The 17152-nt window shown below is 46.5% G+C and overlaps 1 protein-coding gene across 1 annotated transcript in view; it reads left to right on the top strand.

Annotated features, from left to right (window-relative positions):
• Window positions 1-8168, top strand: part of kif13ba (kinesin family member 13Ba) — a gene marked incomplete at both ends in the record, with an annotated part of 33576 nt that extends 25408 nt beyond the window's left edge. The window contains 20 exons of the mRNA XM_079216987.1: window positions 18-173; window positions 459-608; window positions 1057-1182; window positions 1317-1490; window positions 1637-1794; window positions 1906-2038; window positions 2158-2310; window positions 2399-2498; window positions 2636-2762; window positions 2869-2924; window positions 3025-3149; window positions 3239-3514; window positions 3603-3755; window positions 3950-4027; window positions 4122-4169; window positions 4306-4462; window positions 5295-5425; window positions 5583-5639; window positions 6856-7453; window positions 7963-8168. Of these exons, the coding sequence (XP_079073113.1) occupies window positions 18-173; window positions 459-608; window positions 1057-1182; window positions 1317-1490; window positions 1637-1794; window positions 1906-2038; window positions 2158-2310; window positions 2399-2498; window positions 2636-2762; window positions 2869-2924; window positions 3025-3149; window positions 3239-3514; window positions 3603-3755; window positions 3950-4027; window positions 4122-4169; window positions 4306-4462; window positions 5295-5425; window positions 5583-5639; window positions 6856-7453; window positions 7963-8168 (3162 nt within the window). The remainder of the gene's footprint in view (window positions 1-17; window positions 174-458; window positions 609-1056; window positions 1183-1316; window positions 1491-1636; window positions 1795-1905; window positions 2039-2157; window positions 2311-2398; window positions 2499-2635; window positions 2763-2868; window positions 2925-3024; window positions 3150-3238; window positions 3515-3602; window positions 3756-3949; window positions 4028-4121; window positions 4170-4305; window positions 4463-5294; window positions 5426-5582; window positions 5640-6855; window positions 7454-7962) is intronic.
• Between the last annotated feature and the right edge of the window lie 8984 nt (window positions 8169-17152).

Genomic DNA, 17152 nt, shown 5'->3' with positions numbered 1-17152 from the left:
TGTGTGTGTGTGTGTAGAGGGACTCAGTGCTCAGTGAACCAGCGATTCAGGTTCGACGGCGGTGTCGAGGGAAGCAGATCTGGAGTCTGGAGAAGATGGAGAACCGTCTGGTTGACATGAGAGAACTCTACCAAGAGTGGCAGGACTACCAGCTCCATCACCAGGACAACCCTGTGAGTATACTCCACACATTTGCCATGTGAGGCTTTACAATAAACCCTTTACAAGTAACCCTGCCAGGTCACTAGGACATCACTGTCTTTAAGCAGAAGTACACGATCACAAGCGAGAGCACCGTAAACGACTGCTTAGTGAGAAATGAGGACGTGAGCTTATGGAATCATACGCGACGAGCACTGCTGAGTCTGACTTGTGGTTAAGATATGCTGAAACTCGCATTTCAGTAAAACAAAGTTTTCCTGTGTTATATTCCACATTCTCCTCATTTCCTCGTTCAGGTGATGCGCTCGTATTTCCGTCGAGCGGACCCGTTCTTTGACGAGCAGGAAAACCACAGTCTGATCGGCGTCGCAAACGTCTTCCTTTCCTGCCTCTTCTACGACGTCAAGATGCAGTACGCTATTCCCATCATCAACCAGAAGGGGGAGGTAGGTCGTCCCAGACCTTTTGGTTATCGATGTGATTCCTCCATCTCTCTGTCATAAAAAAGGGAATCGATAAGGAATCAGAGCTCGGGAGATGGAGCCTCCAGACTTGGTGTGTTATACATTTCTTTAATGTAGTTTCTGACGTGGTTTCTAAATTTCAAGCAGCTGCTCCTGTTCTTCTGTGACTCCCATAGTGACTTCCATTGAGATCAACAGTCTTTTAATTTCTGGATCATCATGGTTGTCAGACGTAAAACATGAATGTAATGTAATCATGTTGCCAGAATGATGATGGCAAAACAATTAGAAATGTTTAAATACATTTCAGCTTGATTTTCACAACTCCAAATGGTGGATGACTAGCTTTGGAGTTGATCAACTTTCATTCGCAGACCAATGTAGGATTGGGGCTAAAGGTGTTTTATAACGTTTCCCCGTCTCCTCTCAGGTGGCGGGACGTCTTCACGTGGAGGTGGTGAGGGTTGGAGGGGGATTAGAGGACAACATGGCCGGAGGAGATGAACCCGACAACAATCAAGACACTGAAGTGCAGGATCGCAAACTGGTCTGCATGGTAAGACAGGGAGAAGTACACTGTCTCTGGGATTCAGACTTGGGTTTCAAATCCTTCCAGGAGGATCTGCACAGTCCTGCAGAACATTCTGGAGTTTGTTTTGAAATGAGTTTTGACCCGTGTTCCCGCTACAGATTAAGATCCTGCAGGCCACTGGTCTTCCCCAGTACCTGTCCAACTTCGTCTTCTGTCAATATTCATTCTGGGACCAGCCGGAGCCCATCATCGTGGCTCCTGAAGTAGACCCAGCGTCCTCGTCGCCCAGCACCAAGGACCCACACTGCATGGTGGTGTTTGACAGCTGCAAGGTGACGCCTGGGAGGGAGGAGGGAGGTCACTGTAGTCGTCGTTGTGTTAAACTCACACATAGGGAGCTGGAAAGCTGATATTTCTCTAAAGGGTGGTGTCATTTATAAGTTGTTGGTGTACGACTGATCTCTCTTTGGTCCTGTAGGAGGTGGCAGTGTCGGTGACGGAGGATTTCATCGAATACCTGACTGAAGGGGCAGTTGCCATCGAGGTATTTGGACACAGACAGGCGGATGCAGGAAGAAACCCCGCCCTGTGGGACCTCAGCATCATCCAGGCCAAGACGCGCACACTGCGAGACCGGTAAACGGTCACCTTTTGGCTTTTCGCATTCCCCTTTTGCCCTCCGGTAAATTACGGAAAACCGATGCGCTGGTGGTTGCCCAGATGTGCTGACGGTGCTTCTTTTCGCAGGTGGAGTGAGGTAACGCGTCGCCTGGAGCTGTGGATTCAAATCCTGGAGATAAACGAGAACGGAGAATTTGTCCCGGTGGAAGTGGTTCCTGCTAGGGACGTGCAGACCGGGGGGATCTTCCAGCTTCGGCAGGTAGGAGCAAAGCCGACGCACAGTCGACTTGATCGCAGCAGGTGGGACTAGCAAACGTCCGCTGAAAAGACAGCTTCTAAATACGTTCTGAACGTCGGTGTCCTGCTCCTCCTCTCCAGGGTCAGTCGAGGCGAATCCAGGTGGACGTGCACTCGGTACAGGACTCGGGCACCATGCCTCTGATAGCAGAAATACTGCTCGCAGTGTCGGTGGGTTGTGTGGAGATCACGGCAGCAGCAGAACAGGAAGGAGATGAGATGGACAGCTATCAGGTAGATCAGTCGAATACAGCTCTAGTCCTAAATTGACTTCCAAGTGAACTGAAGCCAAAGTTGATTTACTGACTGCTTTGTTGCGCAGGAAGGAGACCTGGAGCGTCTGCGGCGGCAGTGGTTAGCTGCTCTCACCAAGAGACAGGAGTACCTTGACCAGCACCTGCAGAACCTGGTCAGCAAAGCAGGTAACACACACATAAGTATACAAACATTCATTAAAAACAAGCTTCCACATTACAAACAAATGATGCCCTCTCTTTGAGTTGTGTGGTGTCTTTCAGGGTAGAAAGTGTTACATGTGTGAGTGTTGTTGTGTGCACAGGAAAGACAGAGGACGACATGGAGAGGGAGGCCCAGCTGCTGGAGTGGCGCTTGACTCTGACGGAGGAGAGAAACGCTGTCATGGTGCCCTCTGCTGGCAGCGGCATTCCTGGAGCGCCCGCTGAATGGTATGACACACGGCAGGATGCGTGTGCGCTCTCATGAATATTTCCTCGTGAAGGCCTCTCTCCCTCACAGACAAGTATGTTGATCTGCCTGTGTTTCACTTCACAGGGTTCCTCTGCCCGGCATGGAGACTCATATTCCGGTCCTCTTCCTCAACCTCAAACGTATGGCACTTATTTGCTAAATACAATATGCCGGCTCACGTGTTCTTTCTTCTACTCGCTGGCTGATTGGCAACGTTTTCTGCTGGCTTTATTTCCCCAGCTGACGACTTCAGCTCTCAAGAGCAGTTTGAGGTTCCCGAGGCCGGAGGTTGGGACGCCACCCTGAGTGGAGAGGACGAGGACGACTTCTTTGACCTACAGATCGTCAAACACTACGACGGCGAGGTGAGGACGACGATGTATTTCCCCGCCACCGAGGACGCCCGCTTGGGAAGCCGTGTCATTAACTAAGTGTGTTTGTCGACCCCCTGCAGGTCAAAGCAGAGGCGTCGTGGGACTCTACCGTCCACGAGTGTCCCCAGCTCAGTCGTGGGGGCGCGTGGCCGGAGCAGCGGGTTTACCTGACGATTCGAGTGGTGGTGCAGCTCAGCCACCCCGCCGACATGCAGCTGGTCCTGAGGAAGAGGATCTGCGTCAACGTCAACCCGGGCCGCCAGGGTTTTGCACACAACTTTCTCAGAAGGATGTCCACCCGCAGCACCATACCGGGCTGCGGGGTCACCTTCGAGGTGGTCTCCAACATCCCCGGGGTGAGGAATGTGGGGTGTTATCAGGCATCTCGTGTTTTGCCTTTCAGCTTTCAGCTGGGTGGATTTTAGGATGTTTTTGTCCCATCAGGACGCCCCTGGGTCAGAGGACAGGGAGATGCTGGCTAACCTCGCCGCCAGCGCACACAACAGCGAGTCAGCTGACGACGAGGCCGCGATTGAGAAATACCTCCGCAGTGTCCTCAGTCTGGAGAACATCCTGACTCTGGATAGACTCAGACAGGTCAGAGACGAAACTGGTCGAGATAGAATCCCTCAAGTCGATAGAAGTTAGATCGAAAGGAGAATATGTGACGGTTTAACACACAGCAGCCTAGAAGATGCATGGCTTGCTGCATTATTACATTCATAAAAGTTGTAAGTTCTTTTTACACTTTGTACTTTTCAAGAGAGCATTAAAATGTGTGTGTGCTGTAGGAGGTGGCAGTGAAGGAGCAACTGTCTAGCAGAGGGAAGAGCAACAGACGGAGCATCAGTTCTCCTTCTGTCCACAGGGTAAAACACACATGTTATGCCACTATAATACACTGCAGGATCATTTTAAATAAGTACGATATAATATACTCTCTCTCTGTCCATCCATCCTCAGCTGTCTGGAAGTAGACAAGACCTGTCCACAACCTGCCTGGACGACAAGGTAACACTATTTGCTTCCTGCCTCTACATGTTGACTCAATAGCAGCCGGTCAGACTGATGAGTTTGAATACGATGTAACTGAATAACACATTTTCCAACCAATGTCCTTCCGTCTCTCTGCCCGTTTGTGTCTCAGGGTCGATGGGAGAGTCAGCAGGATATCTTTATGCCTTCACAGTTTTACCGCACCCTCCCCCGGCCCGCCTCCTCCCCTTCCACCTACTCCACCTCCCTGTCTTCGTCGCAGACTTCCTTCGGCATGTCGCCCCCGCAGAACCAGGAGCCAGAGCAAGGTAAACCTCCTGCCGCTACTCTCTCCTCTCGCATACTTCCCTTGTTCCTCTCCTCCCAGTTATCTCACCCTTCTCTCCTTAACGAGTTCATCCATTTCTACTCCATGCTGGTTCTCAGTAAGACTGTGATCTTCATCATGAGACTCCATATCCTTGTGTCATTGTTTATGTTACTAAATGCTGGGTCCCACTGCTCTGTTCCCTTTCTCCCCGGCAAAAGTCATGTGTCTCTCCCCACCTGCTCCTTTTGGTGCCGCTTGCATCCATTTCATCTAACGAACGCAGTGCTGCCAACCTCTTCCCTACTTCCTCGTGGTCATTACCGAAGCTTTTCCGTGTAATCAGCCGTCTGAATATATTCTGTTTCAAAGTGATTTCCTGTGATTGTGACGTGCTTTAGATTAATTCCGTTCACAAAATGAACAGAATTAATATTTCTCTTAACATTGTAATTGCCAAATCAACCATCAGTGTGTCTTATTGCCGGCTGTCTTCTTCTGTCAGTCTATCACTGTGTTGTTGGGTTTTTTTTGGGCCATTTCCTGGACCTGCTTTCAACTTTCTCTTAATCTTTCACATCTCTACCTCCCACACCTGCTCTCCTCTCCTCTGGCTCCTCCTCCTCCTCTCTCCTCTCCTCTGGCTCCTCCTCCTCCTCCTCTCTCACCTCCTCTGGCTCCTCCTCTCTCACCACCTCTGGCTCCTCCTCTCCTCTCCTCTGGCTCCTCCTCTCCTCTCTCCTCCTCCTCTCCTCTCCTCTGGCTCCTCCCCCTCCTCCTCCTCCTCCTCCTCCTCCTCTTCCTCTCTCACCTCCTCACTCCCCTTCCCCCAGGTCGCTCAGGACTTGCTGCCTCTTATCTTTCAGTTAAGGCGCTGGTCCCTCAGATGCCCAAACTGCTCAAGTCTCTGTTTCCAGCTCGTGACGAAAAGAAGGAGCTGAGACCGTCGCCACACAACCAGCAGGTCAGCAGAGCTGGGACCCAGTTAGCCTCACACATTAAAAATATCAAGTCTATAATTAGCAGTAAATTATGATTAGACTGGTTAAAAAAAAGTCCAGCTGTGGCAGCAAGGTGTGCATGTGTTGCCGTGTCATGACCTTGTGTGTTGTCACCGGCAGCATGTCCCTCGCATCGTGACGTCAGGAGGAGACGACAGTCGAGTGAAAGCCGACGCGGTGAGATTCTGTGGTTGGGTCGTGATTTTATGTAACAATTAAATTTGATCAATATGGGTATTGATTTGTGCCAAACATCCTTAGCTTTTTGTTTATCTGTAATTGGATGAAATTATGAAACACTGCAGCTTTAATCCATCTGACACAGTCATATTCAAGCTGCACAACACTGACCGCAGTCTGGGGTCCTTCTGGACATAAATTGTCTGCTGCCACACTGCGTTAGAGCGTCGCTGCAGATATTTATGACTGCTGCCCGCCCTCCCCCATCAATACCGGGGGACTGACGGAGACGATGGATCAGCAGAGGCTGAGATGATCCTGTATTCTGGTCCACAGTATGGATCGTAGCGCATCTTTCTGTTAGACCCTCTCTGCCTGGGAAATACTCCCATCTTCGACAGACGGTCTTGTACTTTGACTGATGATTTTTAATGTGTTTATTCATTCCATAACCAACGTAAGAACTGTGTAAGGCACACAAAAAATTAGCATGTTAGCTTACTCATCTAGCATTAATAGCATACATACGTAGCCAACACTTATGCTAACTACCTTAAAACATACAGTTATTACAATTATTCCAACTTAAACTAACCTTGTGCCTCTTCGGGGGATGGCTCATACCGTTTATCTAATTTGTATCCAAAATTAACCGTATAAACCGTAGCTTTAGACATTGAACTGTGCACTATGCAACTTCTGTTTTCCGCCTTCAAAATAAAAGCACCATATCTCAAAACAGGAAACCAAATCCATTTTGTTTACTGCAGACAAAAAACATGCAACAAAAACAACAAAATTGATTGACAACCCGTTTCTAACTTTAGAACACATACTGAGTTACTTACAAACGCCTTTCACCAACTGTTCTGCTTCCTCAATTGGTTCCTGATCTGCTGCCGTGTGGGGGTGTGGGTGTGTGTGTGTGTGTGTGTGTGTGTGGATGGGTGGGTTGAGGCTTTGTTCCAAAGACCTTTTCATGTATTTACTCATTAGCCCAGAGGGCGACTGCGTTCTTTTTGTGGCTGCACAAGTCAATGTGTTCATGCTGCACATAACAGACCAGAGATTTAGGAGCACCTGATTGGTCCAAAGGGTGACTAACATTTTTGGGGAAGTTTATTATTATTATTGTTGATTTTTGTTCTGTTGTTTTGCCTCGCATGCTCTCGTCTGTCCCTCTGTTCCCGTGGCAACCGTTGGCTTCCTGTAGACTGCGGTTCTTCGGCCCCCGGCCAAAGACAGACGGGCAGAGTTCCCGGAGGTCCCGCCTCTTCCTGTGCATGACCCGCATGACATCACCCCCCTCAGCCCCCTCAGCCAGTCATCAAGCGGCTACTTCTCCAGTAGTGTTTCTACGGTTACCCTGTCTGACGTCCTCCAACCCTCCTCCTCGTCTTCCTCTCTCCTGGCTGCCGAGGCGGCCGCATTACCCACAAACCCCCAGCAGCAGCAGCAGGGCGCTGACAGGAACGATGTTGTAACCTCTCCTTCTCAGTGTGGCACCAAGACGGCTGCCGTCGCTCCGCCCGCCTCCCACAGCTCAGCCAATCACAACAACGGCACTTCAGAACACTCAGGAGGAGGAGGAGAAGATGGAGGAGGAAGAGGAGGAGGAGGAGGGGGCTTTGAGAGGCTGGAGATCTTTATGGACGATGACGAGCGCAGCCGGGACGACGTTCTGCCCGATTGGCTGACAGACGGGGCGTGTGTTACAGTAGGAAGCAATAAGGCCGGGACGGTGCGCTACGTGGGCGTGACGCAGTTCGCTGAAGGAGTTTGGGTGGGGGTGGAGCTGGACACCCCTGTAGGTAAGTGCACAATTAAAGGGCCACTACACGTAACTCGCGTGAATACATGAGAAACCACACCTCGAGCACAGTGTTTTGACAGTAAAAGAGTACACCGTAGTTTTGTACTTTTCAGGGTTCTTACGGTCATGGAAAACCTGGAAAAGTCATACATACAGGCATCTATATAAATGTTTATTCTTTTAATAAAACTATTGTCTCATTAATTTGTCATTTAAGGTTTACTGTATGCTTTGTGTTCTCATTGTTAGTTTAAAGTAGTTTAGTACTACATTTACTAATTTTTTCATGTTTACACCCAGATTTCACAAAATGTTTGTTCATGGAAATTTGGTTTAAAGTCATGGATCATAATGTGTATGAACCCTGACTTTTGATTTGCCATGATTGGCTCCCTTGTTAACGTTCTGCCTTTTGATTGGTGGAGCTCAGTGGACCACAGTATTCTTCTTTCTAAACGACATCCCGGCTGCCGCTGATGGCCTCCTTTTTTGTTTTCTTCCCCGCAGGTAAAAATGACGGTTCGGTCGGAGGTCAGCGTTACTTCCACTGCAGACCGGGGTACGGGGTCCTGGTTCGCCCGGACCGGCTCTCCAGCCGCGACCGGACCGGCCGGCGCGCGGGAGACCTCGCCGCTCCGGCCCACGTCCCCGTGCTGCGAGGGGAAGCCATTGTTTCCCGCCGGGGGGAGAACCGCAAGTCCTGGAGCAGTTGAGACCGGATGGGAGAGGTGAACTCCCCACAGCCCTCCTCTTCTTCCTCTTCTTCCTCTTCCTCCCAGCTATGCAACCGGCTCAAACATCAGAACTGACACACTGCCGACGCTCCTATCGTTTAAAGAGACACTCGCTGCATCCATTCACAAGCAATGGATGGAAAAGTAGAATAAAGACAATGAAGAGACCGTACAGAGCGAATGCAAGGAAGCTGACTATGCAGCATATATACAGGTCCGTGGAAGGACTATTTATCATGTGGGAAGAAAATGCTAAATGAATGGCAGTCAATGGGAAGACTGCTGAGCGTGAATGGAAGTCCTCGGCGTGTCGGAGCTCTGCGGGCGAGGGGATGCATTCTGGGCTGATATCCAGGGATGCTAGTTCACTTCTGAGAAGATATATTTAAACAAAACACACACATTTTCCACTCGGATATTGGCTAATTATAATTTGCATTTTTGTTTTTCTTCCACAATAGAAGAAAAACAATTATATTATTCGTAGTCATAGCTTCAATGAATATTTAATAGATTCTTTGCATTTGTTATCCTTTCATGTCTCACTATCATGCGCTTTTGACAAAAATGGAACAAATTAGGATTATTTTCTTTTATATATTTGGTGCCAGAGTGACTCACTCAAGGCAGTCCCACACCGCACTGCGTCTGCATCCCTGGATACGACGTCTCCGCCCTGAGGCCACAACCCTCGGCTCCGCCCACGGACTGAACTCTGTGACTATCTGTTTGAGACTCGTCTCCGGCTCCTGGACTCCTGTTTTTCTTTTTGAATAGATGCTCCCAGAATGTGCCTTCACCATGGCTCGGTTTGCATTCCTATGGTCTCTTTTATTTATATCCGTGTTTGCGTTGAGGAGAATGCCTTGTGCGAGGTGTGAGGTGATCTCAGGGACCGCAGAGGGGGGAAAAGGACGAGGAGGTGTGTGTGTGTGTGTGTGTGTGTGTGTGTGTGTGTGTGTGTGTAAATGTTGTACAGTGTTGCCCTGTGTGCACATATAAGTTCATATTGTTGTAGTCGTGTCGATGTTGAAGACTATACGTGTGAGGCAGGAAAAGTTGTGTCCTTTTGCGGGACGAAGCCACTATGGGAGCAAGTTGCTGGTACTGGGAGGCTTTAAAAGTCGATTTTGCACTGGAGGCGTTGAGAAGAAGCGTCTGTATGTGAGCGGGACGAGAGGCAGGCGGGCCAACCGGCGGCGTGGGAACGGTGGTCGAGGACGTGAGTCTCCGGACCGTTCTCGATCTGGTGGCCGTCGGTTCTTGCACCCAAAGGGACGGCCGTCTGCCCGCCGTGGCGGCGTGTTGGACACCAGGGGGCGCTGCAGCGCTGCGGTGTTTTCGGTGGGGACGTGTATGTGTGTGTTGAGGAGAAGAAAGTGAGATGGTCGCGCAGAAGCTCTGCTGGGGATTTTATCGCTCTGCTGGGGATTTTATCGCTCGGGAAGAGAATTGGTTTGCGTCTTTGCATTTTATCTGTTTTTAAAAAGGTCTATTTTTTTTTTTTTTATTAAATTCCAAACGGGAGAAGATGAACTGGGAGAACGAGCAGGAAAGCGGTTCTGACTGGACTTTCCCTGGCACGTCTGTTGGAGGAAATACAAGATGATGTGGCAGACTTTGGGATAGAAAAATAAATTAAAAAAGATTTTCCTAATGAGCATCACATTCCGGAGGCACTCGTCACATTTGTGACCTTTTCTCTGTTAATTTGTGGGGAAAGCTTCAGCAGCACAGCACCGCTGTGCACAGACTTCAATGTCTCCCACCAATTCACGAGGAACGTGGACCGGCGATACACTGCGATACCTATTACTATTATTATTATTATTATTATTATTATTATTATTATACGCGTTTTTTATGATGACGCAGACATATTTTTGTCGCGATGACGCAGACCTACGACCACATCATCCGGAGGACGCCGTGCACGTCGTTGTCTTGTATCGGATACATCTCTGAATTTTACTATTTATATTTAAATGCTTGTACACATGCATTTATCGCATGAAAATTGATCGCCTTTTTTTTTCTTCTTGATAAATATTGCACAAATGATTCCATGAAAATTGCTGCTATTAGCATTTGTAAAATCTACCTGTAAATGAATCGGTTGATTTCTCTAACGCTCTGTATCTCTTACTGTGTACTAGGTTGGGATTCCAGCAGTTTAGTTCCCTTCTTTCTTTTTTTTCCCCAGACGGAGAAGCTAAAAGTCAGCTCTTGGGTTCGGTTTTTAACATGAAGCGGTAAAAACAAAAAAAAGATCCTGAAAATGAGGCACTTTTTGTGAGCCTTGAAGATGAGCTGGCAGTAAAAAGCTCCTGCACCTCGGAAGAGGAAGAGGAGACTAGTTTAGGTCCAATCCCTGTGTTTGACACAGCGGCCCTGTGGTTGGTCGGTTTCTACTGGTGGCGCTCTGGTAGGTTATTAGTTGGCGAATTGGGAAGTGGTTTGTAGGTTGGACTCGTGTGTGTGTGTGTGTGTGCCTGTGAGTGTGTGTTTGTGAGACTCAGTTATGTCTGCGAGTTCCTGCCAAGACGGGAAAATGACCACCAGCTGCCACTTCCCTCGACCCACCTGAGGTGAGAGGTGACTGTGGCCGGCGGACTCTCCCGTCCTGGTCTCGGCTCCGCACTGCTCTAGGGGTTTGAGATCACTTCAGGCTTCTGGATGTCCCTCGTATGCGTCCGTGCCTCCAGGAAAACCACGTGACCGAGTTCCTTTCATATCGACGACGCTTCAGTTAATTTGCACAACCCCGCTAAGCTCCGGCACATATCATCTCCCCTCAGTTTGCAGCATCGTACGTGCATTACTTCATCAGATTAAGTGTGACGCTCGGCAGCCATTTCAATAAGGAACTGTAAAAAGAGAAGATGACTGTTCTACTCTGATGATGTAACGTGTGATTCAGTGGCCTCCATGTCTGCCACTGTAGAGATTAGAGCAAAAGCCAGAAGTGTTATTTATGTGACCGTATCAACCCTAAAGAACCACATCCCGTTAAACTTTTATTGATGCGATTTGTGTTCCATCATGTTCCTATTTATCTGTTTCAACCTTCCCCTCAGAATGTGTTTTTTTTAAACGCTTCATTCACCTCTGGTTGTGTTTCCGGTCGCTCTGTGGGAGAAGCGGTGTGGAGCTCCTCTGCCCCGATGTGGCCTTCAGCGAAACACCCCACTGCTGTACTATGACACTTATTATTCATTCCAAAAATAACATGAAAACCTTTTTAAAGACGGAGCAGCGTTGTCTTCATAGCTGCCGCCTGGTTTTAAAAAGACTTCAAAGGGACTTCGGGAATACGTTTCTCACTGATTTCCGCTCCTGTATTATATTACTGCCTGGTGACTTCCACACAGGGAATTTTATACACCACCATGACATCATCGGAATCAGTGGACGTACAGCCCACCACTGCCCCACAGCAGCGAGACCAGATCTGAGGTCTGTTTTTAAAAAACATTTTACCTGCAGAAAAGTAGCCGGCTTGATTTGAAATGTTTTATTTTTGACAGGCACCACAACTACTACCCCTTTTCCTGCCTTGGTAGAGAGTGTTTTATTTGTTACTACCTCTTTCTCGCCTTTCCAGAGTGTTCTGCCAACTTCTTCCCCGAGGCCTTTTCTTTCTTTTTCTTTTTCTTAAGCTGACAGAGTTGGCTGCCCTCAGTTCACCGCTGTGTTCTCACATCTTAGGAAACAGACGAGTGGTACGTGGCCGTCTGGCGACGCAGCCCTGTTGCAGCTTTTCTTTTTGTTGCAATAACAGATTATTTCATCAGCCGGGGATTTAGATACGACTTCTCGTCTTGGTGTTTTTTTTTTTTCTTTTTTTTTTTTCAAAAGGCAGTTTGGTATCAAAGCAATGTTGCATTCAAATGTCCTCGGTACCAGCAGTCGCCTGTAACTGAGCTGAGTAACGGTGGGAGGCTGAGGAGCGTGCTGAGTCATGTCCTGCAGAGAAGAGCCTCCAGAAAGCTGCCGGGTCAACAGTATTACATCATCATCATCATCATCAGACTAATCTTTATTAGTTGTCCGTTGCTACTGTTGATTCTGTGGCGGCGGGTTTGCCTTGATGTGTCATTGTGTGAGTGGTCGTTCTGTGTGTGTGTGTGTGTGTGTGTGTGTGTGCGTGTGTGTGTGTGCGTGCGTGTGTGTATATGCGCATATTAAGACTTATAAAAAGACAAATCTGAGCACAAGTTTGGGTTTTGATTAATTTAATTGTTTTCTGTAATTCTATGCTGCAATCCAAAGAATAAACATGTATTATAATACATTTATAATTTCCTCTTTTTTTTTAATCATCATCTGAACAGTAATCTGGTAAGGAAAAAATAAAAGGAAGATTTCAAATAGTTTATTATTTTCAGGAGCTGATGCAGCGTTTTGAGTTTTACTTTACTTGAACTCGTAGCAGCTCTAAAGGGGAAGTGTTAATAACTGGTTTAACAGTTTGGGGTATTTCACATTTCAAAATGTGTTTTGCGTCAGATCCTTTTCTTCAAAAACATAACTGTTGCTACTCTAGCTGAATATTTATCGTATGAGATGTGAAACAAAGTATTCAGCGCCGTCTGCGGTCGTCTGACCTCGTACGCTCAGTGGGATGGCACACAGTCGGACAAAAACAAACCAAGACATGGACTCGGATCACTTTTTATTCCCTTGTAAATAGAATATCAATAAAAACACCTTTTAAAAATAACATAAGGTTTATCCAACAGATGAAAAAGTAACAAAAGGCATATGCAGATCTTCCACATAGCGATTACAGAACAGTCTACCGTCCAAAAAAGGCACTAAATCTTGAAATAGAAAAGAACGAGGGGATAAAAATCAAGTCAAAGTGATACAACAAACATCCTGCTGAGGTTTGATATTTTCATTCTAGAGAGAATTATTGAAATATTTATTGCCAAAATGAAATGGAAACGACTCGTTTTTTCTTTACATGACTGATAAAATGTTGGAACCATTTTTTTTTTTTTTTTTTAAGTATTTATTTACAGTCATTGGCTGATTTTAATGAAGACATCAATACTGGAACATCTACATTGTATGATTCATGTTTACCGGGTGAAGGGACGGGGATATTGCCGGGAGAAGGTTGGACTCGTGAGGAGAAAGACGAACGAGATCGACATCAAAGTCTTTTCTTTCCTGTGAAGAACCAGCGAAGGGAAGCTCATCCTTTTTAAAACTAAGCGGAACAGCAAGGCAACGGAGGGCTGAAGGCAGGCGATACAACTGCATTAAAGCAATGAGATGTCGAGCAATGTCGGAAACAAAGTGCTGAATCTAACTGGAAGAGCAAAGGTCATGTTTAAAAAAGAAAAAGCATTTACTGTCTTTCTATTTCGTGATCACTTTGACTCTTGGTGCATTTCAAGTTGATTATATTGAGAATAAACACTTGTAAAGGAAAGGTATGGAGGCAGTTTAGGGTCAAAAACTGAAAGCAAAGTGAAATGTAAAGAACAATCAAAAAGGGAAATGAGATAAAAGATCGCCAGTTTGCGTTTGTTGTTTTTTTGGTTTCTCATGTTTTTCATTTCTTTTTCCTTTCAGATTTGTTGGCTCTAAAATGACTTAAAATGACACACACACAAAAAAACCTCTTATTTCACATTAGTGTGCTACTCCGGGTCTCAAAAGTACAACTTCATAAGAAGACCTTGAAGGCAGCCACTGAAATGGTTTAAAATCCTGAAATAATCTCAAAACAGCACATAGTCTTAAATGAACCCATAGATTCACCTTAAAGGCTTCTGCTTGGCAGATAAAAATAAAGATAATTAAAAGTTCTAACCCTTTTAGTTAGAAGTATATTTTGGTGTAAATAATTCAAACCTAACAGAAAACGCTACATCACTGACTTATGATGACTCAGTTTTACAAACGCTTAAAGCAAAAAGACACCTGGGACAGCTGTGCTGCCGTACAATTAAAATACATAATCACCACAAAATGTATAATTCTCAAAGACGTTCAATCTGAAACCAGGACGAGGAGGGAAACTCATGCGTAATGTCAGAAGTATTATTAGAAGTATTTCTTGGACTTGGTGGAAGCAGGAGCTTATGAATGATATATTCTTTCTTTTTTTTTTTGGAGTGGAATTTCCCTTTACGTTCAAACTCAATAGTTATTGGCTCAAGTTCAAGAAGGAATTTCCCTTTTTAGAGGACACCGACATTTCTGATCCCAGATCAGCCAGCGAGCCGCCTTTTACAGCCGCGTCACAGTTTGTCTCCAGTTACTTTTGCCCTGGACCGTCTGAACTCGTATTCACATTGAAGCAGCCGTGGAGGAACCTGCGGGGTGTAGCTTATCGCTGAGCGGGTCGAGTGAGGTATTTGTGTTGAGTTTGTTTAAACTCTGAACGAGTAGCTTCGCCTGTAAAGCACCTGGTGATGAGCGACGGTGAGCCGGTTACGGGACGCCGTGGTCCTTCTTGCATTGGTTTTGTAGTCCAGTGATGAATGTACAGCCGTTGTGGAAGTCCTTCCTCGTGCACTGATCATGCGTTTTAGAGACAAAGTTCATAAATAAGGCACTAAAAACCGTACGGTACATGTCGTGTGTTGAACAAAAACACTACTGGAATCTTAAACCAAATTTCCATGACCAAACGTTTTGTGAAATCTCGGCGTATACATGAAAAAGTGAGAATATTTAGTATTTAAACTAACAATGATAATGAGAGCGTATGCCTGCTTATATTCTGAGAGTCTTCCTTTAAAAGCATATTAATTATTTCAAACTCAGCGTAAATGAACGACCTTAACATGTCTATAACAAATTCCCATGGCTTTTTTTTTTTTTTTTCAAGGACTTTTCTAGGCCAGGAAATAACCATTTTAAAATCCCATGACTTTTTCCATGAACCCTGTGAAATCATTCTGGATGTGCTGGAAACCAAACTCCGGTATTATTTACTCTTTAACTAGCGAGAACGTGTTAATGTGTCACGAGAAGTCACGCCATACAGTAACGTACACGCTAACCACAGTAACGTACACACCAACCACAGTAACGTACGCGCTAACCACAGTAACGTACACGCTAACCACAGTAACGTACACGCTAACCACAGTAACGTACACGCCAACCACAGTAACGTACATGCCAACCACAGTAACGTACGCGCTAACCACAGTAACGTACACGCTAACCACAGTAACGTACACACCAACCACAGTAACGTACGCGCCAACCACAGTAACGTACGCGCTAACCACAGTAACGTACGCGCTAACCACAGTAACGTACACGCCAACCACAGTAACGTACGCGCTAACCACAGTAACGTACACGCTAACCACAGTAACGTACACGCTAACCACAGTAACGTACACGCCAACCACAGTAACGTACATGCCAACCACAGTAACGTACGCGCTAACCACAGTAACGTACACGCTAACCACAGTAACGTACGCGCCAACCACAGTAACGTACGCGCCAACCACAGTAACGTACGCGCCAACCACAGTAACGTACGCGCCAACCACAGTAACGTACACGCTAACCACAGTAACGTACACGCTAACCACAGTAACGTACGCGCTAACCACAGTAACGTACGCGCTAACCACAGTAACGTACGCGGCAACCACAGTAACGTACACGGCAACCACAGTAACGTACGCGCTAACCACAGTAACGTACGCGCCAACCACAGTAACGTACGCGCTAACCACAGTAACGTACGCGCTAACCACAGTAACGTACACGCCGACCACAGTAACGTACACGCCAACCACAGTAACGTACGCGCCAACCACAGTAACGTACACGCCGACCACAGTAACGTACACGCCAACCACAGTAACGTACGCGCCAACCACAGTAACGTACGCGCTAACCACAGTAACGTACGCGCCAACCACAGTAACGTACGCGCCAACCACAGTAACGTACGCGCTAACCACAGTAACGTACGCGCTAACCACAGTAACGTACACGCTGACTTCTAGCTAACGGAATGGACGGTGTGTTTGGCTAACACCAAGCGGATCTACCAGCACGCTGCTGGACATTGCCGCTCGGCAGGCAGACGGCTCGGTGAGTTTAATTTTGTTTTCGGCAAGATCGTATGAAATGTCTTCTACGACGACTCTTTTAGCTCTTTGTTTTGGTCGTCTGGCCGGTAACTCCACCCTCATTTAAACTTCCCGCCGCCAAAACGGAGCTAAAGCAGAGCAGCATGTTTGGAATGGACAAATATAGTTGGATGTATACAAATAAGCTCAGACTGTTAACTCATAAGCTAGCGAATGAACGCGTGGCAAGATGTTTGTCGACCTTTTTCCAAATCTAAAGATACAACTAGCTATCAGACTGTGTTAAAGTATTCCCTGTGCAAAAATATTGACTTAATATTTCCTTGTTGGGTTGGAAATGACCAAAAATGCAAAAAAAAAAAAAAAAGACTTCTACAACGGCTGTACTGGGATAAATATTTCTTGAATTGACTAGTTTATTTGTTCTTTTCCCGCTGTGGTTGTTTAAGGGAATCCAACTCATCCTCCTCTCTCCCTGCTGCCTCTCTGGTCTGTCCGTCATTCACACTGGTCAATCGAATGTTTGAACAGCAGGGACTCTGACGCACCATGACATTGATCCAATAAAGTGTCATTTGAAATGAAAATATAATTTAAACTGGACAATATGTGTTTAGAACACGTGGCATATCGAGCACAAAACGCGGAAATGCCTAAACAAAAAGGAAAATGCATTAACCTCGCAAATAAATTGACACATCTGATGCATCTTTGATGAGCATATCTCTAACACACAGCTCCATCCATGATCACACACTCAAATACACACAATAAAAAACATAATACTTTGGCTAATGCGTCCTCACCTTTCACCAACAAGACAGACTCACACAGACGCTTTCTCTCATTCGCAGCTAATATGTCTATATACTGTAAATA

The sequence above is a fragment of the Taurulus bubalis genome (genome assembly GCF_910589615.1).
Source record: "Taurulus bubalis genome assembly, chromosome: 4".
Classification (NCBI taxonomy): domain Eukaryota; kingdom Metazoa; phylum Chordata; class Actinopteri; order Perciformes; family Cottidae; genus Taurulus; species Taurulus bubalis.
This window is presented reverse-complemented; position numbering and strand designations above follow the sequence as displayed.